This window comes from Salmo trutta, chromosome 5 (genome assembly GCF_901001165.1).
Source record: "Salmo trutta chromosome 5, fSalTru1.1, whole genome shotgun sequence".
NCBI classification, from domain to species: Eukaryota; Metazoa; Chordata; class Actinopteri; order Salmoniformes; family Salmonidae; genus Salmo; species Salmo trutta.
Window position 1 is genome coordinate 47,065,659 of NC_042961.1, and position 24,222 is coordinate 47,089,880.

The window sequence follows — 24,222 nt, forward strand, 5'->3', positions numbered from 1 at the left end:
GGGCAACCAGGAGACAACCCTGGCTCCAGTAGGAGAGAGGAGAGGATGTCAAGGCATGGGTAAAGCAAGAGAGGAGAGGAGATGTGGAGTGAAAGAAAACAGAGAGAGGGAGAGCGAGCCAGTATAAATAAGAGGTAGAGAGGTAGATTAACGAAGTGTGTTGTTCATTTTTACTGTAAATGAGAACCATGACGTGTTGGGTGAGAATTTTGGTAGTGGAGAGGAACGTCAAAGCTCACCCTTATCTGAGGGGTGTGTGACAGCGAGTGTATGAGGCGGTAAGTATTTGTTATCTTCCCACACACTACATGGTTATGAATTCTCGGTGAGTTTAACTCCCATGGTGTTTTCATATCAACTGAACTACATACGGTAGATAAAGTATGGCAATATATTAATACACAGGCTATCATAGCAGTTATGACATCATGCAGTATGTATTTTTGCCATTCTGTTGTATTGCTGCACTGTATACCATTTCTGACTGTGGATGTCTAGGAGTTGGAGAAAGTCATTCATTATTGTCAAGCAAATTACACAGGGTAAATGTCGACCAAATTTGTCTGGAATGTGTATTGAGATTATTGAACCAAATAAAAGTGTGACATGTACAGATAGACCAATCCCACGGAAACATGTTTCTTACAATCTCTGCTCCTGGGGCCCAATACAAAATAGACCACTATTGCTAGGCAACTGCCCTGTTGAGTACGGCTTGCCTTGCTCTATCCCATGTGAATGGAGAGGCTGCTGTTTATGAAAGTACGGTTTGCTCTTTATGAGGTAAACACATGGACACCTAAGGGAATATCAGATGAGTACAGTACACCCCTTTTCCATCATGTATATTACAAGTAATTTTCATATTGTGGTTCATTTGTCCTATTATGCAGCGGTGGAACAACACTTCGGGAGGAGATCCTTGGCAGTTTACTTGATTCAAATCTCTATTTCACTAGTCAACTATCAGTGGAATTGTAAACAAACCCAGTAGTGCTGAGGGCATTCTTATTCATTGTATGATTGTCGCGTTGGTGTTGTTGGTGCGTCAGTATTCTAACTAGCCCACAGTGAGAAATACCTGAAACGCAACCAAACACAACACACAGAGGGACAGAGAGAGAGTGTAGGGCCCGGTAATCACTTCTATCCACAGCTCCTGTCCTACTTTGTTTTTCCACTTCTCTACCTTTGACTTATTATACTGCTTTCACATAGAGAGAAATGAAGGGAAATGTTTATCTGACCCCCCCTTACAAACAGACCCATTTTTACCACCTTCTTGCCTGCATAACCCTTTTATAATTACCATGTGCAGGCTGATATGCCAGGGACAAGTGGCAGTAGTGGTGTGCAGATGTTGGGGAGCATCTATTTGAATAAATCTATTGAATATACATCATCAAAAATCAACATTATTCATTTGTTTTGGCAGGTGCTAAGAAACTATAAAATGTATTTTCAAAACTATAGAATGGCATATTTTTAGTTGAATTATGTTACCTTATGTTAGTCTGAAGCCATTCGGCTATGGGTTTCACAGCCCTGTAATGTTTTTTTTTTTAAACTGACAAATAAAGATTTTCACTCCAATCTGGCAACCCTCATAAAATCTGACATAGAACCAGTATCCCAAAGTATTAAGTGAAAACAAGCATAGAAAACAGTGTTGGCATTAATAAAAATGTAAAAAAGTAAGGCTACTATTTTATTGTAATTATTTCAGTGACAACCTGGTTGATTAACAATATTGGGTTGTTAACACGTTCTTTTTATATAAATAAATGTGGAACACAAAAAATATATAAAATAATAATTGCAATCCTATTTTCAAAAGCGTGCGAGTATCCTGTTCATATTTCACAACCGCGGGCTTTTGTAGCTGCATTTACTCGATTGAGCAAAAATAATAGCCTTACACTTGATTTAGGCTACATTATTGCGCGCTAAATGTTTCTGATCAGTGATAGATGAGAAAACCAATAGATGAGCTATACCACCTCCACTTATTTGCCCAGCCAGAAACCAATTAACCAAGTAGCGTCTACAGAAGGAGATTCAGTGAAACAAAATCACATTGATTGAAGTCACAGGCTTTTGGTTGGGAGTAGTCCTAGGCTACTAAGCGACTGTGAGTGAAGAGCAAAATAATCCACTAGCTAAACTAAACTACATAACATGCAGGCAAAATGTTCTAATAAATGAGCCAACTAGACAAGATGATCATGAGCAGCACTCGCCTCAATTTAGCTAACATTTTCCCAGCCTAATTGTAGCCTAACCAATATCCAAACAGAGATTCAGTGAAAACAAATCGGACATTGATTTATCAAGAAGAGTCCCCATGCTTGTCTCAAAGCAGAGCGATGGCGCTGTCCCAATCTGAAAGCTGCACACAAACTGAAATTATAATCTAGTTGACCGTAGGCGGGTAGGCTATTGCTTGAAATTTATTACAATGATTGGATGACTTTGGGCGTTTCAGTAAGCAACAATTTGATAGTATGCCTTCAATCGCATTAGCCTACTTTATGCCAATATTTTCATCATTCAGTGACAGTTATTCCCACAGAAATTCTTAATGGATCCATCCAGTTGTGGTTAAGAAAACAGTGCATGCTTAGTGGTGGGTTATGGGAGAAGTGGCAGGACGATGGTTAACTGGCATTGCCTAGCAACCATCAAGAGTTTAAAACCTCGGTGTAAAGTCCCCTGTTTAGGAGACCTACATTTTGTCTTATAAATCGATTTGTGCACATGCCTGCAATCCTTAAATCATAGCGCAGTAGGAGAGAGTGGTTTCATCACAGTAGCACATTCAGAGAGCGATTTATAGCGATTCATCTAAAATAGTTTATAGATTAAAAAAAACTGTTTGTCATAGATAGACAAGATTAATATGAGATGAAAGGGAAGTTCCTAATGAGTTCAGGATGCTAAGATATAGCCCTGTGAGACCTGATGTTGATGTTCTGATCAAATCCAATTTTATTTGTCACATGCGCCAAATACAACAGGTGTAAGACCTTACAGTGAAATGCTTACTTACAAGCCCTTAATTAACCAACAATGAAGTTTTAAGAAAAATACCTAAAAAAATAAGAAATAAAAGTAACAAATAATTCAAGAGCACCATTAAAATAACAATATATATACAGGGTGTTCTGGTACAGATCAAGAGAGACCTTTAGAAAATATGCAAATTTTTCTCTAACACTAAACATACAAATATGTATTTTATAGTTATAAGGAAGGTGAAATGTTATAATCTGATTATACTATTTTTAGGAAGTATATAAATAATTTCAAGCGGTATTCATACAGTTCTGTTGAATAGGAAATACATCATATAAAATATTTCAGATTTTTATCATATTTGTACAGTGTACTTGAGCTTGTGTCCTCAAGTGAATACACCTCAGCAATTATTATTTTTAAATTACTAGAAAAGTGACACTAACCTTTCTTGGAATATGCAACGTTACTAGTTATTGTTTATGGCCCTCTCATAATAAATAATTACTTTGGGGGATTACATTTAGTTACATTTAACTGGTTTAAATAGCATAGTGCGTGCCAATGCCGCCTCAGCATTACGGCTAAGTTTCATACTAAGCCGTAGGCAGAAGTTTACCGAAATGATTACTAGATCATTAGGCGGCAATAAAAGTTTGGGCTTTGATACTGGCAATAGCTTTCAGATATATGGAAAAAGCGGAAAAAAGTTGGCAGTATGGGAAAGTTGGCGGAAGAACGTCTTAGTATGAAAGGGATATCAGTCTGAGTGTGGATCCTGCAGTCAGGCTTTCCATTTCCTCTGCTCCCCACTGCTAGGGGCTAGGGGGCAGGCTTTACATCTCTTCTTCATTTGGTAATTAACTGAAGCCAGTGATTCAAGGGCTTAGGAATCTCATCATAAACCAAGAGGAAACAGAACAGAAAGCCCCAAGGACCAGGTTTAAGATGGACTATTTGTACCCCATATAGACCTAGGCCCATTTTCCCTCTGTTACACACATACTGAAAGGTTAGGTTACGATAGCCAAAAAGACTTGAACTGTAATACTGTATCAGAATATAATCAATATTTATTATATCATATCTTCCTCCAGGTTCTGCAGACATAGCAAAGAACATCTGACCACCCCAAACGCAGTCTGACTCTGAACCCCGCCCCCCCAACTCCCATTCCAACTTCCATCTCCCCCTTTCGCTCACGATGGCTGAGCCTCCAGAACCAGTTCACTTCCAGGGGGACCAAGCATCAGCAGAAGCAGCGGCACTCGGCTCTGAGCCGGGTGAGTCCACAGAGGTGGAGTGTCCCATCTGCTACCACGAGTACAACCAGTGTGGCAAGTGTCCTCGCATGCTGGAATGCCTCCACGTCTTCTGCACCGAGTGCCTCCAGAGAATCCAGCTGTCCCCGTATCCAGCTGAACCCGCAGACCCCCAGAGCCCTCGCAGCCCTGCCATTTTCTGCCCCCTCTGCCGCCACCCCACCCTGCTGGAGACTGGCGACCCCCTCACCCTGCCCTGCAACTCCCGCATCCTGGCTCAACTGCCCCCCATGTCTTTCTGCACACCCGTGTCGATGGCTGCCAGCTTGGCCACCGTCACCCAGAGGGTGGTCCTCTCCCTGGATACCAGCAGGGACGCCCGCTTCATCATCCTGCCCACAGTGAGCCTAAGGGTGGAGCAGATGCACCCAAGCGATAGGCCCCATGGTGGAGGTGTGGGCCTGGTGGGTGAGGTGGAGGTGCTGCAGCACTACAGGAGGACCCTGGCCGTGGTATTCTTGGTGTTGTTTGTGATGACCTGCGTGGTGGGACTGGTGTTTGGGCCCAGGTTTTTCCACAGCTGAGGGGAGAAGGAACCGAGGGGCCTGTTCCAATACTTTTACATGCAGCCTTCCTTCCTTTTGTCTTTCCTTGTTTCCTTCTCCCTTACTCAAGGAAGGAAGGGTGTATTGTCAAAATATTTGAATATGGCCTAAGATCTAGACTGAACTACGGGCCTACATCAAACGTAGCCTTGAAATGTCCTGTTAACTTCAATTCAACTGTAAATGACATATCTTTAAAATATATAAAAGGTTGATGCATACAGCCTCATAATCACATGTCTAGTTCTGTTAGTTGAGAAAATGATATATAGACAGTTCTGAGTTTTTCGGCTATGCACTGATTTAGAGTTCCCTCTAGTGGTCTAATCTAGGAGCGCCTATTACATTGGGGCGCCAGGTAGCCTAGTGGTTAGAGTGTTGGGCCAGTCAACAGCTTGCTTGTTTCGAATCCCTGATCCAAATAGGAGAAAAATCTGCCGATCTGCCCTTGAGCAAGGCACTTAACCCTAATTGCTCCAGGGTTGCGCAATAATGCCTGATCCCTGGCCTTGACCCCACTCTCTGAGGGTGTCTCAGGGGGAGTGGAATTTCACACCATGCACTTGTACAGGTTACCCACTAGTACATGTGTGAAACAGGACAAATATAAGCACCCTCTATTTGACCTTTGATTGTATTGGCTATTTATTCAAATCTTTTCATATGTTTCACATTTTGACTCTCTCTCCCTGTGCATGTGTGTGTGTAAAATCATTTAGGCTACATAATGAAGATGAATTATGACTAATGTGAATGTGGAAAATGTATTGTGGAATAAAATCTCCGGAATATTTCTACAGGGGGACGAGGGCACGTTGAGCAAAAACGTAAAGGGAGCATACACGACGTCATACGCCGCGTTGGCTTGCAACAGTCGAGAGAAACGTTTTTTAGAGTCCCCCTTCCCTCCGTATGTTTTTGTTGGGGGAAAAGTTGTGGGTGGCCGATAGTGTGAAGGTAGGGTGTGCTTGGTTTTTAACCCTTTGGCCGTAGGAGAATGATATATTGTATCTTTGGGAGATAGACACGTGGTATAAGTATAATTGTAAACTTTTTTGTTATTTCTGGCCCGTGCAAATTTACTGGCTAGCGTTGTAAGAGCGTTTCACCTCACCCCCTTTTCCCGTTAGCTTTCTCTTCCATAGTTTTTGTGGGACAGCTGGAAAAAGGGTTTAGAGAAATGGCGGAAACCAAAATAATATACCACATCGACGAGGAGGAGACGCCGTATTTGGTGAAGATTCCGATTCCTGCCGAAGATATCACTTTGTTGGATTTTAAACAGGTCTTGAACAAGCCCAACTACAAATTCTTCTTCAAGTCTATGGACCAGGACTTTGGGTGAGTGAGAGCTAGTGATTAACGATTGTGCGAGTGTCCGGTTGTGGGTTTCAGGCAAATTATGATAAAGGAGAAAACCAACCAACCCAGAATGAGTTCTATAAGCGCCATAGGATCAACTGAATGTCTCCAAATGTGCCTTAACGTTACGAACGTTTGTGAGTGACTTTCGCCTATCGAATAGGGAGGGGATGTGGGGGGTGACTGACTGCGCGCAGAATGTGAACCATTCAATTAGGCCTCTCTCGCCATACATCACACCCTTCCCTTTCTCATAGCTAAGAGCGCCCTCACACTTAGAGATTGATAGAAATGTACAGAATTGGTACCTGGAGGAAAATGGAGGGTCATGCTTTTTCACTCAAGGGGAGGGTTTAGTATTTCTTTTTAAATTCTAGTCCAGGGGAGGGTCATGTCATTTGTAATGGCAATATTTCTCAGTGTTTGCGTTGCTTATTAGGCTAAATATCGATGTGTGCTATAGGCTACAAAGTTCATGCTCAGAAACACAGTGCAGAGTTACATTTCTAAGATAGCTGCTGGGATGGTGTAAATAAAACTAGGCTACATTACACACTGCAGTGTATATTCCACCTCTAAGCCCCTGCCTGCTCTGCTCTTGGGCCCCTATTCCAACCCAAGTTAAGCGACTGTAAATGGAACGAAATTCCATTTTAATGCGCTTTTCTCTATGTATTGTGACTTTGAACTTAAGTATGAGAATAACATGCTATTCACCTACTTTGTTTGAGGTGTCGCTCGACTAAAGGTGTGTTTACAGATGACATATTCTGACCTTGACTTAATTTCCTTATAATTCCACCAATTTTACGCTTGAGGAAACCATAAGATCAGCAAACCTGTCACTTCCAAGTGGGAAAAGTGTCTGCTTTTTATAAAATAGCAGCATTCTCCATGCGCTGTAATTTATAAATTGGTAAGAGCTGTTGGTAAGAGCTAGTTAAATGAGTATTGTAAATGCACATAGCAATTGTTTTACATGATTTACACGCTTTTTCCTTATGATCCCAGAAGATGAATGTGAAATCAGCCATATGGAAGCAAACTGAAAATCATATAGACGTGTTTGCGGCCCCTTTTTCCACAGTGAAATAAGATATAAATTAGAGGTCGACCGATTAATCGGAATGGCCGATTAATTAGGGCCCATTTCAAGTTTTCATAATCGGTAATTGCCATTTTTGGACACCGATTGTGGCCGATTTATTTAACTAAGCAAGTCGGTTAAGAACACATTCTTATTTTCAATGACGGCATAGGAAGGGTGGGTTAACTGCCTTGTTCAGGGGCAGAACGACAGATTTTTACCTTGTCAGCTCGGGGATTCGATCTTGCAACCTTCTGGTTAGGAGTCCAATGCTCTAACCAACTGCCTTACATTGCACTCCACGAGGAGCCTGCGTGGCAGGCTGACTACCTGTTATGCGAGTGCAGCAAGAAGCCAAGGTAAGTTGCTAGCTAGCATTAAACTTATCTTATAAAAAACAATCAACCTTAACATAATCACTAGTTAACTACACATGGTTGATGATATTGTCCTGCATTGCATATAATCGATGCGGTGTCTGTTAATTTCTCATCGAATCACAGCCTACTTCTCCAAACGGGTGATGATTTAACAAGCGCATTCGCGAAAAAAGCACTGTCGTTGCACCAATGTGTACCTAACCATAAACATCAATGCCTTTCTTTAAGATCAATACACAAGTATATATTTTTAAACCTGCATATTTAGTTAATATTGCCTGCTAACATGACTTTCTTTTAACTAGGGAAATTGTCACTTCTCTTGCGTTCCGTGCAAGCAGTCAGGGTATATGCAGCAGTTTGGGCCGCCTGGCTCGTTGCGAACTGTGTGAAGACCATTTATTCCTAACAAAGACCGTAATTAATTTGCCAGAATTGTACATAATTATGACATAACATTGAAGGTTGTACAATGTAACAGCAATATTTAGACTTAGGGTTGCCACCTGTTCGATAAAATACAGAACGTTTCCGTATTTCACTGAAATAATAAACGTCTTGTTTTCGAAATGATAGTTTCCGGATTTGACCATATTAATGACCTAATTTGTGTGTTATGTTATAATTAAGTCTATGATTTGATATTTGATAGACCAGTCTGACAGAGGTGGTAGGCAGCAGCAGGCTCGTAAGCATTCATTCAAACTTTTCTGCGTTTGCCAGCAGCTCTTCACAATGCTTGAAGCACAGCGCTGTTTGACTTCAAGCCTATCAACTCCCGAGATTAGGCTGGCAATACTAAAGTGCCTATTAGAACATCCAGTAGTCAAACCTTTATAAAATACAGATAGTCGACGCGTCATAATTCCTATAATAGCTACAACCTAAAACTTAACTGGGAATATTGAAGAACTGGGAATATTGAACCACCAGCTTTCATATGTTCTGAGCAAGGAACTTAAACATTAGCTTTTTACATGGCACATATTTCACTTTTACTTTCTTCTCCAACACTGTTTTTGCATTACTTAAACCAAATCGAACATGTTTCATTATTAATTTGAGACTAAATGTATTTTATTTATGTATTATATTCAGTTAAAATAAGTGTTCATTCAGTATTGTTGTAATTGTCATTATTTTATATATATATATATATATATAATCAGTATCGGCGTTGAAAAATCATAATCTGTCGACCTCTACTCTGGAGAGACCTGAAAATTGCTGTGCAACGACGCTCCCCATCCAACCTGACTGCGTTTGAGAGGATCTGCAGAGAAGAATCTGAGAAACTCCCCAAATACAGGTGTGCCAAGCATGTAGAGTCATACCCAAGAAGACTTGGGTATGAAGAAGTTTATTTTTATTTTTTTTATATAAATTTGCCAACATTTCTAAAATGCTGTTTTTGCTTTGTCATTATGTGGTATTGTGTGTAGATTGAGGGGGAAAAAACAACTTCAGCGATTTTTAGAATAAGGCTGTAACATAACAACGTGTGAAAAGTCAAGGGGTCTGAATTCTTTCAGAATGCAGTGTATGCATAGTCACTTTACCCTACATGTACAAATGACCTCAACTAACCAGTACCCCCGCACATTGACTCGGTACCGGTACCCCCTGTATATAGCTTCATTATTGTTACTTTAAAATATATATATTTTAGTTACGCAATATTTTCTTAACTGCATTGTTGATTAAGGGCTTGTAGGTAAGCATTTCACGGTAAGGACTATACCTGTTGTATTCGGCGCATGTGACAAATAAGATTAGATTCTTAGGGCTGAAGCTGCCGAATTGTTGTATGTGCTTTAGAATATTTTTGATTATATGCCCAGGCTTTTCTCCGTTTTATTTTACAATTTGTATCATTTTAAACATTTGCCACTATCGAGAGCCATCGTCGGTAATACCCACATACTTGTATTTTTGCATCATTGCATTCGGTTTACCTTTCTTTCCCCTGTCACATCTTTGTTAGTTTTTCCTGAGGATCGCTAGCATTAGTGGATCATGCATCTGTGAGAATGCTGCTCATCGACTACAGCTCGGCCTTCAATACCATAGTGCCCAATAAGCTCATTACAAAGCTCACAGCCCTGGGTCTGAACTCCTCCCTATACAACTGGGTCCTGGACTTCCTGATAGTCCACCCCAAGTGGTGAAGGTAGGCAACATGACCTCGTTGACACTGATTCTCAACACGGGGTGCCCCGCATGGGTGCGTCCTCATTCCCCTCCTGTATTCCCTGTATACACACGACTGCGTGGCCATATACAGTTCCAACTCCAACAAATTCGCTGACGACATGACCGTAGTAGGCCTAAATAACTATGCAACAGCCTACAGGGAGGAGGTAGGCACTCTGACGGTGTACTGCCAGGTAAACAACCTCTCCCTCAACGTTGACAAAACAAAGGAGCTGATTGTGGACTTCAGGAGGAACCAGGCCGTACACGCCCCCATCCTCATCAATGGGAGATGGTCAATAACTTCAAATTCCTCGACGTACACGTCTCTGAGAAGCTGAAATGGTCAAACCACACGGACACCGTAGTGAAGAAGGTGCAACAGCGACTCTTCAACCTCTGGAAATTCGGCCTGTTCCCGAGTACCATTGAGAGCATACTGTTGGGCTGCATCACAACAAGGTACGGCATCTCCATTGCCGCGGACTGCAAGGCTCTTCAGAGGGTGACGCGTGCAGTCGAATGCACCATTGAGTGCACACTGCCTGCACTACACTTTTCGTAAAAATACCATCGGCTGCACATATTACTCAAAATGTAAACTTGCGTAGCCTACATCTCGACCGCTACCTCCGGAGGTAGTGCACTACACTTGCCCGACAGTTGCCATCCTTGAATCAGGGCAGTGTTGAGCCAACACTCCTACAGTATAAATGCTAATAGCAGAACAAAGTTTTTGAAACAGCTGAAATATTTCCTATTTGAGACATGTTTTATTGAGTTTTTACTTGAAATTGCACTACCAGCCTGTTGCATCCTGAAACTGCCGGCTGCACTGAGCCACCTAAAACATTGGAAGGCCATCTCCAAGCAGGCTGTTGTGCCTTTTACTGAGGAGTGTCTTCCGTCTGGCCAGTCTGCCATAAAGGCCTGATTGGTGGAGTGCTGCAGCGATGGTTGTCCTTGAAGGTTCTCCCATCTCCACAGAGGAACTCTGGAGCTCTCTGAGTGACCATCGGGTTCTTGGTCACCTCCCAGACCAAGGCCCTACTACCCTGATTGCTCAGTTTGGTCAAGCAGCCAGCTCCAGGAAGAGTCTTGGTGGTTCCAAACTTAAGAATGATGGAGGCCACTATGTTCTTGGACCTTCAATGCTGCATATTTTCTTTGGTACCCTTCCCCAGATCTGTGCCTCGACACAATCCTGTCTCTGAGCTCTACGGACAAGTCCTTTGACCTCATGGCTTGGTTTTTGCTCTGGCATGCACTGTCAACTGTGCAACCTTATATAGACAGGTGTGTGCCTTTTCCAAATCATGTCCAGTCAATTGAATGTAGCACAGGTGGACTCCAATCAAGTTGTAGAAACATCTCAGGGATGATCAATGGAAACAGGATGTGCCTGAGCTCAAATTTGAGTGTCATAGCAAAGGGTCTGAATACTTACACTACCGTTCAAAAGTTTGGGGTCACTTAGAAATGTCCTTGTTTTTGAAAGAAAAGCACTTTTTTTGTCCATTTAAAATAACATTAAATTGATCAGAAATACAGTGTAGACATTGTTAATGTTGTAAATGACTATTGTAGCTGGAAACGGCTGAAATTTTATGGAATATCTACATAGGCGTACAGAGTCCCATTATCAGCAACCACCACTCCTGTGTTCCAATGGCACGTTGTGTTAGCTAATCCAAGTTTATCATTTTAAAAGGCTAATTGATCATTAGAAAACCCCTTTTGCAATTATGTTAGCACAGCTGAAAACTGTTCTGATTTAAAGAAGCAATAAAACTGTCCTTCTTTGGACTAGTTGAGTATCTGGAGCATCAGCATTTGTGGGTTCGTTTGCAGGCTCAAAATGGCCAGAAACAATTAACTTTCTTCTGAAGCTCTTCAGTCTATTCTTGTTCTATGAAATGAAGGCTATTCCATGATAAGATATTTCTGATTTTTTTTTACTTAATACATTTAGAAAAATGTCTAAACATGTTTTTGCTTTGTCATGCATGGGTTATTGTGTGACGATTGAGGGGATTTAAAAAAATACATTTTGGAATAAAGTTATAATGTAACAAAATGTGGAGAAAGTTAAGGGGTCTGAATACTTCCCGAAGGCGCTGCAAATACATAGCTGAGGCTTTAAAAACATGTGTTTCCCCTGGCCCAGATGGGATCACTGTAAAAAAATGCAGAAAGGCTTCTCTAGGCTACCTGCAGCTGTTATCCGTAGGCTACAGTTGATCAGACTGAGGAGGACTAATTGTGCACTTTGAAAAATCATGATGTATTTCATTTTTGGGTGTTTATGTGCTTCCCATATAAAACAGATCATCATGGTAGTTAAATTTTACCACATGTAAGGATTATGCATGAAGCCTGGTTAGTTGTAAGGTAGGCCTACTGTACTTTTTATATATGTATGAGAGGGTTAATCGTTCATTTTTGATAGGCCAATATTACTTGAAGACATGCTGTTATAGCAACTGTGCTTTTCTCTTGAAGATAAAACGTAATGAATGTAGACTACAGATGAGAAAATAAACCCTTTAATTTTCTGTAAATACAAGCTTGTGATTCACAAGTTGTGAATTGTTGAATTATTCAAGAGTGTAATATGGTTTGGTTGCATTATTCAGTATTGTAATGTGTTTTAGAAGAAAAGTTTGTCATTGTTGAATATTTTGTGCTAGTGGCTATCTACTGTGATATTTACGAACAATTTGAGCTGTAGACCAAGAATGTTGTTAGCCACAACGAAAGATAAGGTAAGAATGTAATGTGAATTGAAAAGTAGAATTCTCTATCCCCACCCCGCCCCTCACTCTTCATCATATCTCGTAGTGGGAATAGGGCCTTGGAGCATATGGGTCAAAGCATAACTTCCGCCATGAATACTACCTTCACAATGAATGGACACCAAAAGAAAAAACTCGCCCTGGCTGTTCTCATCACTTATCCCCATCTCTCTCTCTCTCTCTCTCCCTCCCATCTTGTTAAATCCTAAGCATCTCTTATTTTTGGAAACTGGACCAAGTTTTTGTCTCCCTGAATATCCTACCTTGGCCGGCTGGCAACCTTTTAGACTAGAGGTCGACCGATTTATGATTTTTCAACGCCGATACCGATTATTGGAGGACAAAAAAAACCCGATGCCGATAAATTTTTTTGGACAATTACCGTAATTTCCGGACTATTAAGCGCACCTGAATATAAGCCGCACCCACTGAATTTTTAAAAAAGTATTATTTTTAACATAAATAAGCCGCACATGTCTATAAGCCGCAGGTGCCTACCGGTACATTGAAAAAATGAACTTTACAAAGGCTTTAACGAAACACAGCTTGTAACAAAAATAAATAGGCTTTAACGAAACACGGCTTGTAAATTTTTTTTAAAAAAATAAAAAATTTGCAGTAAGCTTTAGTTGTCTTTTTGCACTGAGTCAATTCCTCACGCTGCTGTTTCCAACGTCTTATCATCGACTAAGACCAAGCTCCCGTGCAGCAGCTCTATTTCTTTTTCCAACAGCCAGATCAATCGCCTTCAACTTGAAAGCTGCATCATATGCATTTCTCCGTGTCTTTGCCATGATGAGGGTGACAAAATGACTACCGTAATCAGAATGATGGGAAGTTTGAGAGCGCTCGATTTAATCTAAACAGTAACCAAAAAAGTTGTTTGACCGTAACCCGTTCGGCAATTTCATTGGTCTAATGAAAGCTTCATGCCGCCCAAAAAACTGAGCACGTCACAGAATGTGTGTTTTTGGAGAGAAAAAATTTGAAAGCGGGAAAAATCCATATATTAGCCGCGTTATTGTTTAAACCGTGAGATTCAAAGCCTGGGAAAAAAGTTGCGGCTTATAGTCCGGAATTTACGGTACAACAATACTGAATGAACACTTATTTTAACTTAATATGATACATAAAACAATTTAGTCTCAAATAAATAATGAAACGTGTTCGATTTGGTTTAAATAATGCAAAAACGGTGTTGGAGAAGAAAGTAAAAGTGCAATATGTGCCATGTAATAAAAAATACAAAAAATTAAACATTTGCTAACGTGTAAGTTCCTTGCTCAGAACATGAGAACATATGAAAGCTTGTGGTTCCTTTTCAACATGAGTCTTCAATATTCCCAGTTAAGAAGTTTTAGGTTGTAGTTATTATAGGGATTATTTCTCTCTATACCATCTGTATTTCATATACCTTTTGACTATTGGATGTTTTTATAGGAACTTTATTGCCAGCCTAATCTCAGGAGTTGATAGGCTTGAAGTCAAACAGCGCTGTGCTTCAAGCATTATGAAGAGCTGCTGGCAAATGCAGGAAAGTGCTGTTTGAATGAATGCTTACGAGCCTGCTGCTGCCTACCACCGCTCACTCAGACTGCTCTATCAAATCATAAATTATAATATAATAACACACAGAAATACGAACCTTAGGTCATTAATATGGTCAAATCCGGAAACTATCATTTCGAAAATGTTTATTCTTTCAGTAAAATATGGAACCGTTCTAAATATTGCTGTTACATTGTACAACCTTCAATGTTATGTCATAATTATGTAAAATTCTGGCAAATGAATTACGGTCTTTGTTAGAAGTGGTCTTCACACAGTTCGCAAGGAGCCAGGCGGCCCAAACTGTTGCATATACCCTGACTCTGCGTGCAATGAACGCAAGAGAAGTGACACAATTTCCCTAGTTAATATTGCCTGCTAACATGAATTTCTTTTAACTAAATATGCAGGTTTAAAAATATATACTTCTGTGTTTCGATTTTAAGAAAGGCATTGATGGTTAGGTTCATTGGTGCAACGATTGTACTTTTTTTCGCGAATGCACTTTCGTTAAATCATCATCCGTTTGGCGAAGTAAGCTGTGATTTGATGATAAATTAACAGGCACCACATTGATTATATGCAACGCAGGACAAGCTAGTTAAACTAGTAATATCATCAACCATGTGTAGTCAACTAGTGATTATGTTAAGATTGATAGTTTTCTAAGTTTTATGCAATGTAGAAACTTACCTTGGCCCCTTGCTGCACTCGCGTAACAGGCGGTCAGCCTGCCACGCAGTCCCCTCGTGGTTTGCAATGTAATCGGCCATAATCGGCACCCCAAAAAATGCAGATTACCGATTGTTATGAAATCGGCCCTAATTAATCGGTCGACCTCTACTTTAGACATACTTTATTCCTCTCCTTACTTTCTCCCATTTAAATCCTCCAGACTGAAAGAGCTGTCACTGTCAATCTTTCTTTGGCTGTTTGTCAGTTGTGCCCTACCCTAGGTTGAATGGAATGCATGTTTGTGGTGGAGTTTGCCTGATGAGACCTAGGGCTTCTGTTAAACACATTAATTGCAGTAAAACCTCTTGCGTTTTGTAAGCTACTCTGAAATGTAAACTTACTCACACAAACAAAGAACACCACAAAACACCAACTTATATTATAAAAACAGTCGCTAAAACAATGAAGTGCTCCTGCGTCTACTGAGTTGTCTGACCATACTTCTACCGCAACATTTTGAAACGAACCTCCAAAGTCAGTTACAAGGAGGCTACGTTTAAACTCTGCTCAGAAGTCAGCTACCCAATCAAAACCGAGCTACTTTTCTCAGGGTCTGTTACTTCAGCCTGTGGCCTCAGCAAAGTAACTAAAGCATCAGAGTGTGTTTTGCCTGTTCCTTGTGTGTTTTCATTTCCGGGAGTGCGAGCCAGCTGTCAGACAGGCTGTGTGTCAGTCAGGCCAGAGCCAGCAGCATGGAGTGGAGCAGACCAGGAGAACCTAGGGTTGGAGAGAGGCCATTTGCTGGGGGTCTGGCTGCGGCAGAGTCAACATGAAGAGAGGCGCGAGAGATGGACAGGAGGGGTGGGGGAAGTAGATGGTTGTTTTGGGTGGGATGTGTGAGAGATTAATAGACGGGAGAAAAAAGTTTGTTTGTTTGGGATGTGCGGCCAAGGAGTAATGGTTATGAGGGAATATTCGAGATGTTTGTGTTTTGAAGCTTTTTTTTGTGCGTTGGTGAAATAGCTTGAGGAGAGGTAATTTGTTTGTTTGTAATGGTGAGGAATGTGGACAGTTACTCTGTTGTGTAGAATGTTGCATCTGTCTGTCCCTTTCTGGATGCAATTTGAGTCCGTCCTCACTAGGGTTACAAAGGGTTGGAAACTTTCCAGTGAATTTCCGGAAATTTTCCATGGGAATTTAAGCCCGGGAATTTGGGGAATTTTGTTTAAAGTCATCAAAAAAGTTAGCTTATAACAGTCAACCTTTTTTTGTGGGATACACATAAGGCAATTCTAGGTCTTGTGGCATATTTTGGTTAAACTATCCTCAATTCAATTGAATTGCAACCCTCTGCATGCACAATGCATTCTTCCATCACATGTACAGCTGATTCTCAAGATCTTGCACACTAATGAGATGCTATTGAGCCCACACTCCTACACTGTCTGAGCTAAGGACTACATGCTATATGGTAAGTTTTGATTACAATACTGGGTGGGGTGAATATATTTTATGACATGCATGATTTTTTTTTAAAACTAGTAAATAGTTGGCTACAGCAAAGTGTTTTAAATAATTTCTAACAATTTCTGCTAGTTAGTTTTTGCTACCATGTGGGTTTTAGCTTGCTTGAGGCTACTAACTGAGTGTTAATTCACCTGTTTCCATACATGTTTCATTTTAAAACATTTATCTTACAAAGGAGTTATTTAATCTAACTGTTTAACTATTTATCTGTACCTGGAATTATATTTGGTTTTTTTTAACTCATTTCTTTCTAATCTTTACAGGAAAATGCCACGGGCACTATCTGATGTGTGGAGACATTTCACTGCAGCTAATGTAGAAGGAAAAGCTGTGTACATTTGCAAATACTGTGCCAAATCATGTGTGAATAATGCAACAAAGATGCAGAATCATCTGGCCAAGTGCATAAAGTTCCCTCAGCGCTCACAACAAGCAACCTCTGGCGAAAGTCCCTCTACTTCTATTTGAGGTGAAAATGACGAATCAGACACCTTATCGATAGCAGCAGCTCATGGTCCTCCTGGGGTCAGAAGTTGGAGGAACGCAGTCAGAGAAATGCTGATGAATGTCTTGCTCGTGCTGTGCATGCACCTGGTTCACCTCTGATGCTCACAGGCAATGTGTATTGGAAGAGATTTCTGAATGTTCTTCGCCCAGCATACACCCCTCCAACCAGACATGCTTTATCTACTCATTTGCTGGATGCAGAGTTCAACTGAAGGTCAAGCAAATCATAGAGAAAGCAGACTGTATTGCGATCATCTCTGATGGGTGGTCGAATGTTACATGGGCAAGTAATAATTAACTACATCTCCACCCCTCAACCAGTATTCTACAAGAGCACAGACACAAGGGACAACAGACACACCGGTCTCTACATTGCAGATGAGCTGTAGGCAGCTATCAATGACCTCGGACCACAGAAGGTATTAGCCCTGGAGACAGACAATGTTGCGAACATGAAGGCTGCTTGGTCTAAAGTGGAGTCCTACCCTCACATGACACCCATTAGCTGTGCTGCTCATGCATTGAATCTGCTCCTCAAGGATATCATGGCATCGAAAACAATGGATACACTCTACAAGAGAGCCACGGAAATGGTTAGGTATGTGAAGGGTCATCAAGTTATAGCAGCAATCTACCTCACCAAGCAAAGGGAGAAGAATAAGAGCACCACATTGAAGCTGCCCAGCAACACCCGTTGGGGTGGTGTCATGTTTGACAGTCTCCTGGAGGGGACGGACTCTCTCCAAGAAATGGCCATATCACAGTCTGCTGATATGGACAGCCCCATCAAGAGGATCCTCCTGGATGATGTATTTTGGGAGAGAGTGGTAAGCAGCCTGAAACCTATAGCAGTAGCCATTGCACAGATTTGAGACAATGCCATCCTGTCTGATGTTCAGACTCTGCTTGCAGATGTAAGAGAAGAAATCCGTACTGCCCTGCCCACTTCACGGTTGCGCCAAGCAGAGGAAACTGCAGTTCTGAAATACATCAACAGCGTGAAGACTTCTGCCTGAAGCCCATACACGCCGCAGCGTACATGTTGGAGCCCAAGTATGCTGGCAAGAGCATCCTGTCTGGTGCAGAGATCAACAAGGTCTATGGTGTCATCACTACTGCGTCTCGCCACCTTGGCCTGGATGAGGGAAAGGTTCTTGGTAGTCTGGCAAAGTACCCTTCCAAACAAGGGCTTTGGGATGGAGATGCAATATGGCAGTCCGGCCAACATATCTCATCAGCCACCTGGTGGAAGGGACTTTGTGGATCTGAGGCTCTTTCCTCTGTTGCCTCCATCATCCTCCAAATCCCACCAACATCAGCCGCCTCAGAGCGCAACTGGTCCTTGTTTGGGAACACGCACACCAAAGCACGCAACAGGCTGACCAATGCAAGGGTTGAAAAATGCTTTTTGAGCCTGACAATGAGCCATCCTCAACAAGGTTGGAAAGTGACAGTGAAGATGAGTCCGAGTCTGATGTTCAAGTGTTGGACAGGGAGAAGATGGAAGCCTGATAGGAAGACAACCAAAGCTTTAGTTTCTAGACTATCATTTTACAGATGTATGTTGAATACATTTTTGGGAGATGCGATGGATCATTGGGCATCATTGTCCTGTTGTCCGGATCTCTGGCCTGTTGTCCGGACCTCTGGCAGTCTCTATGGGGGTGCCACTGGGTTCAATTCTCGGGCCGACTCTTTTCACTGTATACGACTCTTTTCTCTGTATACATCAATGATGTTGCTCTTGCTGCTGGGGATTCTCTAATCCACCTCTACGCAGACGACACCATTCTGTATACTTCTGGCCCTTCTTTGGACACTGTGTTAACTAACCTCCAGACGATCTTCAATGCCATGCAACTCTCCTTCCAGGGCCTCCAACTGCTCTTAAATGCAAGTAAAACTAAATGCATGCTCTTCAACCGATCGCTACCAGCACCTGCCCGCCCGTCCAACATCACTACTCTGGACGGTTCTGACTTAGAATATGTGGACATCAACAAATACCTAGGTGTCTGGTTAGACTGTAAACTCTCCTTCCAGACGCCCATTAAGCATCTCCAATCCAAAATGTAAATCTAGAATTTACTTTCTATTTCGTAACAAAGCATTCTTCACTCATGCTGCCAAACATACCCTCGTAAAACTGACTATCCTACCGATCCTTGACTTCGGCAATGTCATTTACAAAATAGCCTCCAACACTACTCAGCAAATTGGATGCAGTCTATCACAGTGCCATCCGTTTTGTCACCAAAGCCCCATATACTACCCACCACTGCGACTTGTATGCTCTCGTTGGCTGGCCCTCGCTTCATATGTTGCGAAACCCACTGGCTCTATGTCATCTAAGTATTTTCTAAGTAAAGCCCCACCTTATCTCAGCTCACTGGTCACCATAGCAGCACCCACCTGTAGCACGCGCTCCAGCAGGTATTTTTCACTGGTCACCCCCAAAGCCAATTCCTCCTTTGGCCGCCTTCCAGTTCTCTGCTGCCAATGACTGTAATGAATTGCAAAAATCACTGAAGCTGGAGACCCATATCTCTCTCACTAACTTTAAGCACCAGCTGTCAGAGCAGCTCACAGATTACTGCACCTGTACATATCCCATCTGTAAATAGCCCACCCAACTACCTCATCCCCATACTGTCATTTAAAATTTTTGCTCCTTTGCACCCCAGTATCTCTACTTGCACATTCATCTTCTGCACATCTATCACTCTAGTCTCTATCACTCCAGTGTTTAATTGCTAAATTGTAATTATTTCGCCACTATGACCTATTTATTGCCTTACCTCCCTTATCTTACCTCATTTGCACACACTGTATATAGACTTTTTTCTATTGTGTTATTGACTGTATGTTTTGTTTATCCCATGTGTAACTCTGTGTCGCACTGCTTTGCTTTCTCTTGGCCAGGTCACAGTTGTAAATGAGAACTTGTTCTGAGCTAGCCTACCTGGTTAAATAAAGGTGAAATAAATGTTTTAATAAAAAATCATTCAATATTCCCTTTTGTTGTTCAGTGAAATCATCCCATGTGAAGAGTCAACTCATTTAAAGTTAAATTCGTAACTAAATTATTTTTTATTTCTATTGGAAGGATTTAATAATTTGCAATTGTCTACTTATGATAAGGTAAAAGGTTTGTTTCTGTCTCCATATGATATTGTAAATATATCCAATGTAAAAAACATCTACATTTAAATGGTATTAATATAAATTTGCATATATTCCCGTTAATTCCCACAAAGTTTCTACCTCTGAATATTCCCCCGACATGTGCAACCCTAGTCCTCACAGAGCGAGAAAGAAGAGGAGCGAGCAACCAAAATTATTCAGAGACGGTGAGAGAGAGTGAGAGCAGGGTAAGAAAAAGAAGGTAGGAGGGAAAGCAAGAAAGAGAGGGGTACCAAGAGGAGGTAAAGAAAGAAGAGATTTGTGTATGTGAGAGAGACTAAACCAAGTTCGCTCACACAAGGCCAGCCTCCTGCTGGTGACAATGCCTCCCCAGTGCCCACAACAATCTGTCCCTGTGCTACCACTCACCCACAACAATCTGGCCCTGTGCTACCACTCACCCACAACAATCTGGCCCTGTGCTACCACTCACCCACAACAATCTGGCCCTGTGCTACCACTCACCCACAACAATCTGGCCCTGTGCTACCACTCACCCACAACAATCTGGCCCTGTGCTACCACTCACCCACAACAATCTGTCCCTGTGCTACCACTCACCCACAACAATCTGTCCCTGTGCTACCACTCACCCACAACAATCTGGCCCTGTGCTACCACTCACCCACAACAATCTGGCCCTGTGCTACCACTCACCCACAACAATCTGGCCCTGTGCTACCACTCACCCACAACAATCTGGCCCTGTGCTACCACTCACCCACAACAATCTGGCCCTGTGCTACCACTCACCCACAACAATCTGGCCCGGTGCTACCACTCACCCACAACAATCTGGCCCGGTGCTACCACTCACCCACAACAATCTGGCCCGGTGCTACCACTCACCCACAACAATCTGGCCCGGTGCTACCACTCACCCACAACAATCTGGTCCGGTGCTACCACTCACCCACAACAATCTGGCCACAACCGCTGCTTACAACACCCCAGAGTGGGCCTAGCAGACCGTACTACACACAAAATGTTGCAAACACCGACATCCATACGCGCGCACACAACCTGTCTCAGGGTTTCCGTTAGCTGGTAATAGCCGGCTTTTGGCCATAGAAAATAGGAAAGCCAGTAAAGAAAATTGGTGCAGACTAATTGTCCGGGAAAGGAAGGGGGAAAAAATCCCATTTGCGAAATAATGCTTTTTAGCGTATACATTGATGGAAATACATTTGGCTGGTCATGCTAATCGGTCTATAGGTTAATTTGCATAATTTTGTGGAATTAAATTGGCGAGTGTGTACAGTATAGTCGTTATGTACAGTACCAGTCAAAAGTTTGGACACCACCTCATTCAAGGGTTTTGCTTGATTTATTGTTTTCTACATTTTAGATTAATAGAAGACATCAAAACTATGAAATAACACATGGAATCATGTAGTAACCAAAAAGTTGTTAATCAAATCAAAATGTATTTTATAATTGAGATTCTTCAAAGTAGCCACCCTTTGCCTTGACAGCTTTGCACATGCTTGGCATTCTCAACCATCTTCATGAGGTAGTCAACTGGAATGCATTTCAATTTACAGGTGTGTCTTGTTTGTGGAATTTCTTTCCTCCTTAATGCGTTTGAACCAATCAGTTGTGTTGTGACGAGGTAGGGGTGGTATACAGAGATGGTCTTTTACCAAATAGGGCTAAGTCCACATTATGGCAAGAGCAGCTCAAATAAGCAAAGAGAAATGACAGTCCATCATTGCTTTAAGACATGGTCAGTTTGAAAGTTTCTTGTAGTGCAGTCGCAAAAACCATCAAGCGCTATGACGAAACTGGCTCTCATGAGGACCGACACAGGAAAGGAAAATCTGGAGTTACCTCTGGTGCAGAGGATAAGTTCATTCGAGTTACCAGCCTCAGAAATTACAGCCAAATAAGTGCTTCACAGAGTTCAAGTAACAGACATATCTCAACATCAACTGTTCAGAGGAGACTGTGTGAATCAGGCCTTCATGGTCGAATTGCTTCAAAGAAACCACTACTAAAGCAAACCAATAGGAAGAATAGATTTGCTTGGGCCAAGAAACACGAGAAATTGACATTTAGACCGGTAGAAATCTGTCCTTTGGTCTGATGAGTCCAAATTTGAGAGATTTGGTTCCAACCGCCGTGTCTTTGTGAGACGCCGAGTAGGTGAACGGATGATCTTCACATGTGGTTCCCACCGTGAAGCATGGAGGAGGTGGTGTGACGGTGACACTCAATTTTATTTTAAGTTCAAGGCACGCTTTACCAGCATGGCTACCACAGCATTCTGCATTGATACGTCCTCCCATCTGGTTTGCGCTTAGTGGGACTATCATTTGTTTTTCAACAGCACAATGACACAAAACACACCTCCAGGCTGTGTAAAGGCTATTTGACCAAGGAGAGTGATGGAGTGCTGCATTAGATGCTCCTCCATATATTTATATGTACATATTCTTAATCATTCCGTTACACTTGTGTGTGTATAAGGTAGTTGTGAAATTGTTAGATATCACTGCACGGTCGGAACTAGAAGCGCAAGCATTTCGCTACACTCGCATTATCATCTGCTAACCATGTGTATGTGACCAATAAAATTTGATTTAATTTGGCCTCCAATCATATGACCTCAACCTAATTGAGATGGTTTGTGATGACTTGGACCACAGAGTGAAGGAAAAGCAGCCAATAAGTGCTCAGCATATGTGGGAACTCCTTCAAGACTGTTGGAAAAGCATTCCAGGTGAAGCTGGTTGAGAGAGTACCAAGAGTGTGCAAAGCTGTCGTCAAGGCAAAGGGTGTCTACCTTGAAGAATCTTAAGTATAAAATTATATTTTGATTTAACACTTTTGGTTACTACATGATTTATAGTTTTGATGTCTTTACTATTATTCTACAGTGTAGTAAATACTACAAATAAAGAAAAATCCTGGAATGAGTAGGTGTTTCCAAACTTTTGGCTGGTAGTGTATCATCACACGCATACAATAAACATACAGAGCCTTTGAGTGGAAAATCTGTCAGAAAGTGCAAAGGCTGTTGCTGCTGCAGCATCTCAATAGCAACGGAAGGCAGGCTTCAGCAGCGCATCACACCACTTTGCAATGAGTTGGAGGCATTATGCATTTTGAAAACATACTTAATTGTTTGAAACCTGAATGTTTGAATACATATTATGAGGCATGTCTTACCTTGCTTCAAAGTAGCCTATTAGATCTCTCTTTCTAAATATCGAATGTCTATATTCATCTCTGTCACATCAAACCGCTAGCATGGGTGGTGGCCTTTTGCTAACGTTTTACCGCTAATTGCATTATGGAATGAACATTTGCGCGTAGCCTACTGCGCATTGTTGCGCTTAAAAATGTTGATAAACTATTACTTCGTCACATTATAAGCTAAACATTCTGATCTGTTGCACGAGACTCATTGCTTTTTAAAGTTTTTATTTTTATGTAGCCTTGGCCTACTGGTTGTATGAATTTGGTTGATTGTCCCAGAGTCTGCTTTGGAATAGCTATTTCTTTCTCGACAAGCTGACCAATAGAATAGGTGATGGGGATAGTAGATTTACATAGGCTATTGCAGGGGTCTCCAACCTTTTTGAGCATGAGAGCTGCTTTAAAAAAAATAATAAACGTCGCAAGCTACAATTTTTATTTATACCTTTCAAGTACGCACCCTTTTCTTCTCTCCCCTGCAACTCTTCCCCGGGTCCTTAGTGCACTGTTTTCTGTCAATATACTGTACCTGGTAAAATAATGGTTAATAAACTCTAGAGGTCCCTATAAAATCAGACCCCCCCCCCCCCAATTCTGTTTGATATTTTCTGAAATGTTTCATTTTTCCTGTTTTTAGATTTTTTTGGTTTTCACTCGCAAAATGACAATAGTTCATAGAGAAACAAGGAAATTGGATGTTCTGAGTCCATGTCAATGCTTAAATCTTATCTGAAGACACTTTTTAAAATTAAAACGAACAAATGTAGATTTTGCGTGTAATTCCCCTTTAATTGCACATCTGGCCCTTTTTAATTGCACATCTAGCAGGTGAGGAATGTGCCCTTCTAGCGATGGTTCTGTACTGACTAATGCTCATTTCAT

The 24,222-nt window shown here is 41.6% G+C and overlaps 1 protein-coding gene across 1 annotated transcript in view; it reads left to right on the forward strand.

Annotated features, from left to right (window-relative positions):
- Positions 1-5,735: 5,735 nt before the first annotated feature.
- Positions 5,736-24,222, forward strand: part of LOC115194276 (segment polarity protein dishevelled homolog DVL-2) — a 28,705-nt gene continuing 10,218 nt past the window's right edge. The window contains exon 1 of the mRNA XM_029753884.1: positions 5,736-6,223. Within this exon, the coding sequence (XP_029609744.1) occupies positions 6,063-6,223 (161 nt within the window). The 5' untranslated portion in view covers positions 5,736-6,062. The remainder of the gene's footprint in view (positions 6,224-24,222) is intronic.